This window comes from Lepisosteus oculatus, chromosome 21, assembly GCF_040954835.1.
Source record: "Lepisosteus oculatus isolate fLepOcu1 chromosome 21, fLepOcu1.hap2, whole genome shotgun sequence".
In the NCBI taxonomy this organism is placed as follows: Eukaryota; Metazoa; Chordata; class Actinopteri; order Semionotiformes; family Lepisosteidae; genus Lepisosteus; species Lepisosteus oculatus.
The window spans coordinates 13,001,289-13,015,287 of NC_090716.1; the positions used below are offsets into that span (position 1 = coordinate 13,001,289).

General features: G+C 38.0%; 1 protein-coding gene across 3 annotated transcripts in view; it reads left to right on the plus strand.

Annotated features, from left to right (window-relative positions):
• LOC102688627 (SITS-binding protein) overlaps positions 1-13,612 on the plus strand; it is a 42,316-nt gene extending 28,704 nt beyond the window's left edge. For all 3 annotated transcript variants that reach the window (XM_006642566.3, XM_015338047.2, XM_015338048.2), the window contains 3 exons: positions 63-184; positions 5,647-5,826; positions 8,440-13,612. In XM_006642566.3, the coding sequence (XP_006642629.1) occupies positions 63-184; positions 5,647-5,826; positions 8,440-8,616 (479 nt within the window). In that variant the 3' untranslated portion in view covers positions 8,617-13,612. The remainder of the gene's footprint in view (positions 1-62; positions 185-5,646; positions 5,827-8,439) is intronic.
• Positions 13,613-13,999: the final 387 nt, after the last annotated feature.

Sequence of the window (13,999 nt, forward strand, 5' to 3'; positions counted from 1 at the left end):
ACAACATAATATCACAGAAGCCCAGACCTGTAGTCCATCTCTACGTGTTCTCTCTGTTCCAGGAGGATCTCTGTCCAACGAGTTTGTAACAGACGAAGAACTCTATATCCGCTGGTTGGAGATAGCCGCCTTCCTTCCTGTTATCTCCTTTCACACCCCACCCTGGGTCTGCGGAGAAGACAGGGTATGTGCCTCACATATCACTATCCTCCTCACTACCTCCTCTTATTATAAAAAGAGTATCCACTGACCTCTACGTTTTTTTGTATGAGTTCATCTTCCCTGGATCTATAAAAAAAACACATTAGATGTTGCAGCTCTGTTTTTGATCATTCCCCAGCATGTGAAAGTGTTGTTGTGGCCTGAGGTGGGCTGGCGTCCCATCCAGATTGTACCCCGCCCTGCGCCCATTGCTCGCTGGGGTAGGCTTTAGCGCTGCCATGGCCCTGAATTCAGTGAAGTGGTTAGAAAATGGATAGCAGTGGAAGTCATCCACTGCCAGTAGATACAGATACAGTAGATACAGTCCTTTTCTCCTTCACTTTGTTCTCACTTTGTTCCTTTGTTCAGAAATGAAGGAGGTGATTTAGGATACATTTCCGTGAATTAGCATTAGCATTCACAGCTATTTAGCAGTTAGTGTACATTTTTTGTATTACAAAATACAATACAAAAACTGTATTTCCACACCATGCTAGTATTGATAGCAGTAATAGATGTGAGCTCCAGAGTGATAAAAGCATGCCAGCATTTCCCCATCTAAACCGTATAACCATGTGGATAATGGAAAAGATGAATTTCATACCAACAGTAACGGTATTAGATTGGTAGCCATAGTAACAACCATATGCCCCACAACAATAAGATTCTGTTTCTTTTACCAATGATTTTCCTGAGCTGAATTTTCACATTTGAAATTTATTTGGATTCAAATCTCTTTTTACTGCATTGAATGCATTTCTCTCTTCTTGATACTTTTTTTTGTGGGAGAAATCCTTTATATGTTTTTATAAGCAGTGATCTACCGCGTTTAGTCTACCCTTTAGTCTTATCAGCTGTTAGACAATTCCACTAAGCTGTATGTTAACCACACTGTTTTACTGAAATGAATATCTCATGTGGCTATTGTTTGTGGAAGAGTGCACCTGATGCCCACTAATAGAGTGAACATTCAGAATAGCAGTGTCACACACAAGGCCATAACTATACTTTTAAGATTCTACCTTTTCTGGCTTTTTATATACATACACATTGAGTGAAGATATACAAAAAGTTAAGATATTTTGTTCTCCACATACAGTAATTGTAATACAAACAGAGACCTGGAAAAAAACAGTAAGTTCAGCACAGTTTGTGTCATTGGAAGGAATGAATGCTTAAAAACACTGAGCCCTACATTGACATTTAAAGTTAAACTTGCAAGTTTACATTTACCTGCAGGTCTCATTCCTTCTTGATATGGTGACTGGTGTTTGTTGTGTATTTTCTCTTTTGAAACAATTAGTTTTCTCTTTGGAACAACTAATGTTTTGTCTGTGTGGGTTACGATAGTAAGTTGTTTTTACATCAAGGTTAAAGATGGTCTTGTGAGTTGTAACAAAACTGTCTCCCTTTTTGCTTGCTTGTGTAACTGGAATATGATCTTTGTTTGTACTGGAAAGAATTATAAGTGCAAAATGAAAAAAAAATGCTCAGGAGCCAGAGTTAGAAAAATATATATCTATTTTAAGATATTGATATGTTTAAATTCATGGAAGACAGCTCAGGTTTCTGAGTAAAGGATCTTCTGGGGGTGCACTTTTTCCAGCCCGTTCTCAAGTAATTGCTTGGCCTTCACCCAACATCACCTGTGGTTAAGCTACCATCTGTTTTGCATTAGGTTTTGTTTTAAATTTATGATCGTCAATCGCAGGAATAATGAGAGGCACTCTAGCAGGAATGATAATGAATTTGAGGATAGGCTTGGAAAAAGACTTTATTATGACAATTAAGGTTTCCATTTTTAAACTGACAGAAGAGTGGCAGGGTGAAAAGACTAACCTTTTTCCAGTTCAGATTGTAAGCCCTGGCCTTCTGACCCAGATTTTTGCTACAAGCAAAATAAATAGATGATGTGCTGTGTATGTTAGCACTATGAAATATTGTTCTTTTGTTCCGAGAGACTTTGGTGCTATTGTTATGTTTCAGAGCTCTTATCAGTAGTCATAACTTGGGGCTGTCAAGAGTCCTAAGGGTTGAACTAGCATGGATTAACGTTTTAACTTGGCTGAATTATAAAATAAATGCAAGCATGAACTGGTTCTTATAAGGTGAGCCATATGGAAATTAAATATCAAGAATCTTATTTTGAGTTTCTTCCCGAAGACGTTTTTCAATTGGAAGTGTCCAGCTGGTGTCCAGCTGCAGTGTCCAGCTGGTGCGGTGCCGGCTCTGGATTTTATCCTCCCCCGACACGCCTCCACCCGTGGCCTCTAAAGCGTGTCACACCCCTCTTTGTCCCCAGGACCATCGTTTTAGGTGATATTTCTGTTTCTTTCGGGGAGTTCCACGCGGTATCCGTCCTCATTCTCTTAGCTGTGGTGCAACTCGCTGTCGGGTCCTGTTGAGCTTCCACACCAGTGCAGGTGACGTCAGGCTACTTTTACCGGGTCACAGTGCCTTCCTCTGCCCACCACAGGATTCCCATCTCCACCAGCTGGTGGCGCTGCCGCCACCTGCGCGCTGAAAAGCGTTCCAGTGTCTGGATTATATGCCGTTCTCATTCAGTACAAGAGACAACGCACATCTGTGTTCCTCCAACTCAATCACGCTATCAGACTCAAGCACACAAAGCTCCTGCACCAATATCTCTGTCATAGCAGGATTCTGCATTGGTGGGTAGGTGTTCCTTAAATCCTCTTTGGTTGTTTCAGTAGATCTGACCTATGGCCGGGTCCGTCATTTGCTCAGCCAGGCATGCTAACGCCAAACTCTAAAATATTAAGGACAGTATCTGTTTATATTCACTTTGTCATCTAGTGGTTATTTGTCCAAATTCTGTTGTTGAGTTAATTAGACATTCATAAAGCTGGGAACACTTGAGAATGTTGACTTCAGGTTTTGGAGTAGTTGAAAGTCAAAATGAAAACCCAAATACTTTCTGTAAGAGTAGACTATTTTGAGCTTAAACAAAAGGAAATCAAAATCAGAACCATGGCACAGAAATTGGTGATACAAATAGAATGGACAGATATTTGATAAGCTTCACAGTCCAAGATAACCCTTTACCAAAGTGATAGAAATGTTAAAGTTGGAAGAAACAGAGGAACTGCAGATCTACCAATAAACACCACCTCATCTGTAAAGCCTGGCGGAGATAATGTTTTGGTCTGGCCATGCGTGGCCACCTCTGAACTGGTTCCCTTACCATTATTCATGATATAATTAATGATGACATCAGTAGTATTAATTCTGAAGTGTACAGAAACATTTTGTCTGCTTATATACATGAAAACGCCTCCAGACTTATTGGGTGGCACTTCATACATAATAAGACATGATCCAAAACATGACCAATGCAAAAAAAATGAATTCATCAGGAAAAAAAATAACAAATCTTAGACTGGCCATATTAATCCTTAGAATTCAATTGAGAAGCACTTCAACAATAGGTAAGAACTATGGTATTGGCAATAGCTTGGTAAACCATTATTTAAGATGATTATATAAAGAGTTTAGTTAGCTCAATGGGTCTCTGTTTCATGCAGTGATTGTGTGCCAACACTTACGGTCACCTGAAATCACAAAGTATGTTTTTGTTAAAATACGATCAAACATATGCATGAAATTACCTAAATATAAAACTTATTATATTTTACTTATCATTTGTATTAATCTCATTATCATAAATACAAATTTGCTTGACTGTAAGGCAAAATTAAGTTTGGATTTTGCTGTTCTAATACTTCAGAGAACACCGTATGTATGAAAATCCCAATAGTGTTTAAATCAAATGTAATTTGACAGTTAGTTTTTTTTGTACAATTAAAAAAATCCTTATTTTATATTTTTAGGTGAAAATCAACAGTATATATTTGAAGTAAAAAGTGGCACAATAAATACAAAAGACTCAATATTCACAATTGTAAAAGGTGGTTGGCATGCGTCAACACAAACACAGTGGAAAGGTATGCCTGTTTTACATCAGCAAACACACAAATTAGGTCTATTACAAATGATAGACACTGTTTTCCTTGTGGTAGCAGTGCAGTGAACCTCTTTTCAACGGGATTACACGAGTACAGGGCTTACCCAGGCTGCTGGGCTCCTGTTTCTATTTCCAGGGTCAGGGCTACCTCAGGTATGCCTGGAACTGACATGCCCACAGAGCTGCTAAATATAAGCCGCGGATCATGTGTTGGAGGTGTCTTACCCTCCCGGCTCTGTTTTCCAACCTGTTTAAGGGCCACATAAACAAAGCATGTGTTGGTTGCAGACCAGTCCTGTCGCCAGGACTTCCTGGTGTGAGGCACACAAATCCCACACATTTGCTGGGAGTCAGCAGGTTTGGACAGATGCACACAAACAAAGATAACTTAAGACGGAGACCTCGGCTTAGTGGCCTGCCCCCTCTCCCCCTCAACAGTTTTAACAGATCCCCGATGTTTTTGTTTTTTTATTTCAAGATGAGAAAGCATTGAAGTTTCAAATCTGAAATTCACTTTGAGGGCATTTTATTTAATGCACTTTCTGAGGTCATTATGTCTGTGAACAGGAGCTGCCTGTAGTTCACTCGCCCGGGGCCCTGTATTTTTATACAGTGTTTCATCAATTATATTCTACTTTCTGATGCACATTAAAATAAAGGTAGCCATACTGCAGAAAATAAATATTCTACATTTGTACAGTAGGTTATTAGGTAATAACAAAATGACTTTGTCATTTAAATTTTGTTCTAGGTGCTCATGTTAGACCTTAAAAATGAGTGTCAGTAGTCTCTGCTTGTTTAACTTTTGGTTAAGCACCAGACTTTTGGAAATGAAGTGAACAATGAAATATTTCTGTTACCTACAGATCACTTAATGTGGAAGTTTTCAGTTGGAGGCAGACTGCTCTATGCTAAGGGGCAGGCTAGGCAGGTGGCAGTGTCAGACGACGGTGGGCCATTCACGTTCACAGATCTGTGCCTTTGCAGCCAAGTCGTCTCTGACACTGTTTGGTCTTTGTCTTCACTGGAACTGCTTCTCTGCCAAACTGAACAGAATATCTTCTTCTCCTTCTCAGCCTGAAAATGCACTTCAAATGAAATCCCAAACCCACTTCTTTCAGAGGAATGTACAGTGTCTTAATCTTCCCTTAGCATTTTTGTTTTAAATAACTTATTACAAGTTGGAGGTGTGGTCTGGGGTTAGTGTGCATTTTGTAGCGGATATTGAAAATGACTAGCAGATTAAGTAAATCCAACTTCGATTTTTTTTTCTTGTTCTAATTCCATCCCCCAAAATTTACTCCCTGCACTTTCACACGTCCAAAATAAGCCACTGAGATCCCAGAAATTCCACCAGGATCCTGTTTCCTGAGGTAAATCATTCTGCTTTCCATGTCTCCTGGAGCAATCTAAGATTTGGTATCAGTTTTTAAATACATCCATTTTTTCTTGGATTACAGGTCCTCAATCTCACCCGATCGTATATATCCAGACACCAGGAGTTCGTCATCCCTCTCGTAATTAAGTACGCAGAGGAGTGGCTGGCTGAAGGGACTCCTATATTCCGACCCCTCTGGTGGATCAGTCCCGATGACCTTCTCACCTTCACCATCGACAACGAGTTCCTAATAGGTGATGAGGTAAGACACTCCTTTGATGCTTCACATTCAACAATTGTGAGATTCTCTTTTCCAATGTTTAAATTAGATCTGCATCATGTATATTCATTCTTAGGCGTGTGTAGAAAATCCAGCCATGGCAAAGGTTATAACTAGCTGATTTATTTGGCTCACGCTGTTATCCAGAGTGATTTACCTGTGCCTCCACTCATACAGCAGGGTCATTTACTGGAACAGTTCAGGTGACCTCTGAAGGGCTCGTCTGCAGGGTCTCATCTGAGATTTGAACCTAAAACCTTCCAGTTATGAGTGCTGGCCATCAATTAACAAGTCCCAGCTCATCGTCTGCTGATCATCTGTACTAAACTCCAGGTCATCCACAGGCCAGCTCCCAAAGTTCAATGAAACAAAACGCTCCAGCATGGGTTTTTTAATAAAGAAAAAATGACATATGAAAGGTTGTTTTATAAAATGCAGTGCACAGACATAACAATAACTTCAGTGGGCTTTTGGAAAATAAGATCATGGCTGGAGAGCTGTCTGAGAAACCCAAACACCATTTTGATCCCAGTTTTGGAAAAGCTTGTAAACCCCAAAGCTAGCAGAGAGCTCTTATTTCTAGGTCTCAGCTGTAACTGGTATTTAGATGATGAGCTTTTTAAGGAACAAAGTTCAGAATGAATAGAATGAATCACAAACTCTTTAGCTGCTTCAGTTTCAAGGTTGGGATGATTGGTACACCAGTGTGCCCCGAGCTGGTCACATTAAGATTTTAACTTTTTTTCATAACTGCAGTGTAGTTAAAACACCAATAAAAGAGATACATGCTTTGAGTGTACTGCAAGATTTCTCAAAGGCCGACAAAGCATGCCAGTGCACAATTTAACGACGCTTCCCTCTTGGCATGCTTTTCAAACCCCTTATTTACTACGCCAGTTAAAGGAGAGATGCAGAAATAAACACAGTCAGCTTTTAAGGAGGCCCATAGCCACTGCTGAGTCATGTGTAATTTTGTTTTCACACATTGTCACAGCAAGTGCATGAATTCCCACCTATTCTGTTCTGCTCTACTATGCCCATCCTTCTCCATTTCTGTCTAAATTTGAACTCTGGTGCCATGTATGCTTGCTTCCTGTTGTAGTTACACAGAGGGACTTGGATAGCTTTTTTCTAAATGGGAAAGCTGCTGCATACAGTATTTAAACTAAAAGTGTGTAGAAAGAGGTGTGGATTACAGCTACATATATCAGTAAGGTGGCTGACATTTTGCTAATCAAAAGCAAGTGGTGCAAGAGTGAGAGAGTGAGAAGTGAAATATTTTAACTTGGAGCTTCTAAATCAAAATGGAAAACTGCTTGTGTTTTCTTTAGCGTCTTATGTGGCTACAGTATGTGCTGTTAAACACACCAAACCGAGTTTCAGCTGGCTGAGTGTTGCCTGGAACTGGTTGAGATGAGGGCGGGCTGACCAGAGGACATCTGGGTGTTTCACATGACCCCTCTCATAGTGTGGAGAGTGTATAGCTAGCTGCAAGAGGCTCCAAGTGAAACCTGAGTTGCACCATTTCTGTTCCAGAATCCCAGTGTGCAAAAAGGCAAACTTGAGAGTGTATTTCAGAGGACACTGGTTCTTCTGGGTCAGTATGAAGTGATATCTACTTCTCAATTCCAAGTGGGTTTTTTGAAAAAGATCATACTAATTGGTAATTCTAAGTAGAAAAAAATAATTTATTTCAATAGTTAAATCTATACAGGACAAGCCATTCAGGACATTTTGCTTATATTGGTTGCTAATGGCTAATTAATATCAGTACCTCAACCAGCAACATAATGAACATTAAAATCACAGCTGGGCAGCAGTTGAGCAAATATGCCCAACTTTCTATTTAAATAGGTGCCTCGTATTTTCTCTCCACTTCTTAATTTATTTGTTGAGCTTGAAGTAGTTGCCTATGATGACTATATGTAACTCTTTTGGGATTTTGAATTCTTGAAACATCTTCCTGATCCTGTAACAGTCCGTGTTGTTCAAGACTAAAGAGATATTGTTACTTCAGCATGCTTGTGTGTGATAAACCTTTGAGACCATCATGCTGTAGCAATGAAATCTGATGCCTTCTAAGTATTATCTAATGGGTGTCATCCCAACATTACCCTGTGCTGAATGCTTCAATTAGCCTTTGCTTTTCTCTAACTTGTGCAATGTAAGCTACAGATTTTTCCACCATTAATTTTGACATGAATCACTAACACTATTTCTAGACTGACCAGCTGTGTTTTCTACAAGATCTGTCCATCTAAGATCCAGCACAGTCATCCCCCACTGGCTGCCACTGCAGCTTTTTTCCAGGGGAAAAAAAACCCACATAAAAAGAGTTTTTAAATTCTGCCTCAACTAATCTTGTGAACATGTGATATGACCAAAAAGCCTAAAATGCTCTTCTATAGCAAAAACAAAAGTTCTCCAATTTCTCTGAGAAAGGAACTAAGGACTCAAGATTTAAATGTAAGTTTCTTCTTTCAGTCCAAGTCAGATTCTGTTAGTGGAGTGCTCTTCATACTGTGAAAACGTACCTGATAAATCACTGCTGATGTGGTTTTGATTTTAATGTTGTTTACTCTGGGGTGTTTTCAGGTCCTTGTCGCACCTGTGACAGAGAGAGGCGCTGTTCACAGAGACATTTACCTGCCTGGCAGTGATTTCCAATGGCAGGATATGAGCAACGCCCAAGTGTTTGATGGCGGGACGCTGTTAAAAAGTTACCCTGTCAATCTAGAAGAAGTGGCTGTTTTCTTACGAAGAATTTCTTAAAAACCTGTTAAGTTTTTTTCCCCACTCAGGCTATTCAGATTTGCACTTGTTTCAGAGACCATTGACACAGTGTCATCAGACAATCGTGAGACAAGTCACAGCCTTTTTATATAGCTGTATAGATATGTATTTGCACTTTACAATGACGTGATTTCTATACTCAAATTCATGTTTTTTATATCCTTTGATTCATATCATGACAGTACATTTTGGGGATTTTTATTGGTTAGTTCTTCTTGGGTTTTTTTGTCCTCCGAGCAAGCTGTGCATTTACATTGATCATACTTCTACAGTCCTTAACATCTACTGTAACTGCCTTCCCCCCCCTGACGGCAACACAAGTTAACCCTTCCTGAAAAAGAAGTCAATAAATAATAAAGAAGACCAAATGAGAGCAACGGTAAAGATCTTCAGTCATCGCAGTCAGGAAGACCCCTGTGAATGCAGTTGTGTAAGATGGTTAAGCTTGAACAGCGTTTTAAGTCAGGTGCATTAAAGGTAAGGATTTTACTTGAATTAAACTGACTCCAGTGCAGTTACTGTGCCCACATTTTTAATGTACCTCAGTGTAGGTATTCCATACTTTATACCTTACACAGACGTCTCTTTTAATGAATACTTAATACTACATGAGCATACCTAATAAGCATTGTAAGCATTTATCTTAAAAAATAGGGAATTTAAACTGTTCGAATTGGGTACAATGTGTTGCAAAAGACTTGCATGGGTTTTGAGCCAGGCTGTTCAAATCCAAGATATTTACAAGTGTGCTATGGAAGCCTTCATCCAGACTCAAAGCTCTCCAGGCTGATGGCTCAACTCCTCTTCTAGTTGCTTCACTCTACAGGTGGCCTGGAATATGCCTGTTTTTCACAAAGAACGCCATCCTTCAGAGAGGAATGAACCTGTTGAACTTTGGGCATATTGCTGTGAAACTGGACATTGAAAAAGCTACAAAATCAACAGCTTGGATTCATTGTCCCTATGGAAATGTATAACATGTTTTACTCTTTCGACACTGGGATGTCAAGTGGCCAGTCCTCTGTGTTTGCCTGAGAAACAGGAGACTTTCCGTTGGTCGATGCATACTGTGTATGATGCGGCTTCCCAGTTCACAATGAGCACCGTCTTCAAAGAGGTCGTGAATCTTTCTTCATGGCTCACTGAATACTCTCAGAAGTGCACTTAGGGAGGTAAAACGTAACTGCTTTGGAAACATGAGACTCTTTCTTTCTCTGTGGTGTCCATATCCAAAACAAAACTTTGCAAGAGTCTTCAAAAGTGTGACTATCAGTATGTAATATTGTAATCTTCTACAGTCATGGCCAAACGTTTAATATCACCCTCATAAAAATAAATGTTAAATAGTTATTTAACAAAGGATTTTACTTAAAGCTAATTACAAACTCAAAAGTACACCAACAGCTGCCACTGCAATATCATTGGCAATCCGATCTACAGTATGTTTTTATGTCCCAGCTGAAGGAGGAATACAAACAGGGTAAATAAATTGCTCTTGGTGATATAATTCCTTACACTTACAGTATATAGCGCTTTTCTGGACACTCCACTCAAAGGGCTTTACTGGTAATGGGGAATCCCACTTCCAACACCAATGTGCAGCACCCACTTTGATGATGCGACGGCAGCTATAGTGCACACAGTTTGCTTCCCACACATCAGCTATCAGTGGGGAGGAGAGCAGAGTGATGAGGCCAATAAAGTGGGTTTGTGGCAGAAGAAGGGCTTGATCTGGGGGAAATGTCTAACATGTATCCCATCATAACTTTTATATTGTTAGGGGATTCTAAAACGTGGCCACAATTGTAGATTGTAGAGTGTGGAGATTGGTGGGGGTGGGAGGGGCAGCTATTATTATGTGAATTTCACCTTAAACATCTGTGGCCTCTGAACACCAGTGCTGTAGCAAAAAACTAAGCATGTGCACTCTACACTGGTCTTGCTTAAATCAGTAGCATCATGAATCCTTGAGCAGTTTCATCCTGCAGGTTAAGCAGGACCTGACAGATGTGTTCAGTCGGGACTTCTGTAGATCATTTGGAAAGTAATTTTAACAGCCTCTTGCACTCATAGACCACAGATGGATCCTTTTTCATTGAATGTGGTTGTGAACCCAGAAATGGATGATTTAGGGTGACATTGGAAACTTGTAATATTGGTTGAATCCATGCAATTCCCCTTGGCTTCTATTTTACAATTTAAACTTTAAATTCACCTTTGAAAAATTGTTGTTGAAGAGGTAAAATTAGTAAGAGCTTTTCTGCATTTCAAAATTGAGTTTTTGTATGATAAACAGTATATTCAGTAATATACTGTGTATATATCTATAACAATACTACTGAGATGATAAGATAATTCATCCATTCAAAAAAGCTTTTTCACCTTTGCCTGGTCAATTTATCAGTGGACAACATGCCCTTAGTGGCTGATAATGTTCTGATGAACATGAAAACACCAGACAGCTCCTTCTCAGGGAAGAGGAAAGACTGAGCCAGATGAAAGTGGCCAGCAGTCTCCACTCTGACCACACCATTGTACTCTGAGCTTCAGATGAGTTCATTTGTGTACAGTTGTGTATCAGGAGGAAAGAGATTAAGTTGATCCTGTGATGTGCCTTTGGGGATTTTTCTTCCTAAAAACTATTAAGGAAGAAAACTGTGTAATTAGAGGGAATGCCATGAAATCACATTCAACCCATGAAAATGTGCTATTAAAATGCCAGAAGCGTTAAACTACCTTACAGCATAATAATTGATTGTGTTTTTTATGTTGTACTGTTGTATAATATTTTTTTTGGCATGAACTGGATATGTTTTGGTAATGACAGGCTGAGAAATTAATGAAATCCCAACATGTGTCTCTGACTGCAGCAGTAAATGTAGTTACAACGGGTCATACCAGGTTATCACATTTAGTTTTAAACATGAAATTGTACAATGCCGAAAAGATTATAGTCATTAAAGCCTGATTTATCAGCCTCTTTTTTCACAACGATGATTACACTGACTCAATATTTTTTAAGTGAAGGTATTCACCATAAAACACCTAACATCCTGTTTCATTATTCATATAAATAAACAACAGTTTAAATAAGCCTTCCAGATGTTAACAGAATATTGTAAAACAACTGATTGTGTTTCCTGGTAAGCAAGCATTATGATCAAATATTTTTTTCTGCTGCCTTATGTTAAAAAAATAAAACACTTTTCTTAGTTGTTTTCTAATAGGAGTAGTAAGCATGCAGAAAACTAAGAAAACTTTTTTTTAACAAAAGCAAGGCAGCATGTGTTTTTGTATAAAGTTAGATAAATGCAACTCATCGTTTGCTATCTGGGACCTCAACACGCATTTCTTAATCTTTATTTTGCATTTCTTTGAAGGAAAACTCAGGTCTACTTATGTCTTAGTACAATATAATGTTGTGTATACTGTAATGTCTTAAAGCTCTTTTTACAAGATACAGTTTCAATTCAAAATGTGTTTTAGCCACTAAATACCAACAAATTACGAACAGATTTTTTTTCTTTTTTTTTTAACCGCTGATAGGACCTAAGTCAACATCAGGTCATGTTTACTGAAATTATTCATTTGAAGTGCTATGAAAAAGGATATTATTAATATGAAAGATTACATTTCTATGTGCCATGAATTTATACTTATTAAAATTATGTGATAAACATTGCTTCTTTTTTTTTTTACTTCTTCATAATGCTTAATATGAGTGTCTGAAGTGGCTTCTGAAAAAGTATGACAGAAGATCAAATTGCAGTTTATGTATGGGAATGTTCAAGATTAAATACTTCTATTATTCATATTGTCCACCCTTCATAAGAGAAATCCTCATCTGTATTGATAAGCATGCTTTGTGCCACGGAGAGTTAAAAGGTATACAATGTACACCCACGCTCATCCTCCACCTGTCCATTTAGGCCTGTCAATGTGTATCGGTTACAGTGCTGGTGAGTAAGACCATCACTAATTCCAGTTAAACCCATTAAAAGTTATTTATAGCAGTTGTGGTAGACATGTGAAGAAGTTCATATGGGCAATGCTCTCACTCTGCCCTACCAGTTTAACAAGACTACTTCATGTGGTATTAAAGAGTACCCTGTTCATCCAATGAGAAATCATGAGTTAACAAGCTGATGGGACTTGAATGTATGTGGCTTGAAATCAAACTTTCTTATAAATAGTTTTTAGGCTAAAACAAACTAAAAGGCATAAAACCATCCCATAGTGTGTTCATACCCCATGGTACAAATGTGCATACTGAATGTAAAGCACTAGAAACCTTTTGTAAGGAATGCCATTTTGAGAGCGCATAGCTCCATTTTTAAGCACAATTCTTTTGAATATATAAATTAAATGTTTCCCATTAAAAGCTTCTGTGTTTTAAGAATGTTTTGTTTTTACAGAGCTCTTCTGTATCTGAATATATTTGTCCTAACAAGATTTGAAAGGTATAATCTTCAAAATAATGATGCAGTGAATATGCTTTATGTGTAAAAGAAAACAGACAATATTGTTTCAAGAAATGAAAGAAAACAGATTTTGCTAAAGAATGAATTGAAACTGAGTCTTGATTTTGCCCCAGCTGCTGTTGAAGGTATATTAGTAATGTCACAGTGACGAAAGAGTATTATGTCATTAGGTTTGTTTATCTGTGCCAGTGGTAGCACAATCATTTTTTTTCTGTATGTGATAATTTAAAAATCAAAATGTTTTACTTAAATTAATGCTGTGATCGTATGCATGAACATAGCCTGTAATCCAAAAAATGATGTATAATTTTAATTTGTGAAGTGAAGGTAATTAAGTGAAGGTAACCTCATGAAAAATATAGGCAGGCTTATCATTTGTCTAACTTGCCTATATGGCAGGTATCTGGATATTTGTATGTGTATATTTTATAGTAATCATTAATTACTTAAAATTCTTATATAAATATTATTATATTTTTTGTTTAAAAAACTAATGACAATAAATTTTATGATATAGAAATATCTTCTGTGAGTGTGTTACAATTTTTAAAAACATTCCAGTCCTATTTTGTCAAAATATAATTGTATATCATTGGTAGTATTTGCAATGCAGAAGTATAATGTTAGCCAATTGATTGTTTTACAGTAGAACTAACCATTAATAGGCAAATATAGATAATTGTAAAGACTTCATAAAACTAAACATTCTTGCAAATATAAGTCAATATGGTACAAAATATTGAGACAATAAAATATTGAATTTTCACCATATCCTGGTGTAAATGATGGCCAAAAGGTGTACTTCACGAGACAGATATGCCCATTATCTATTAAATATCAAATAGTTTCCCCTTTAAAATAGGGGTTCCCATCTCTAGACT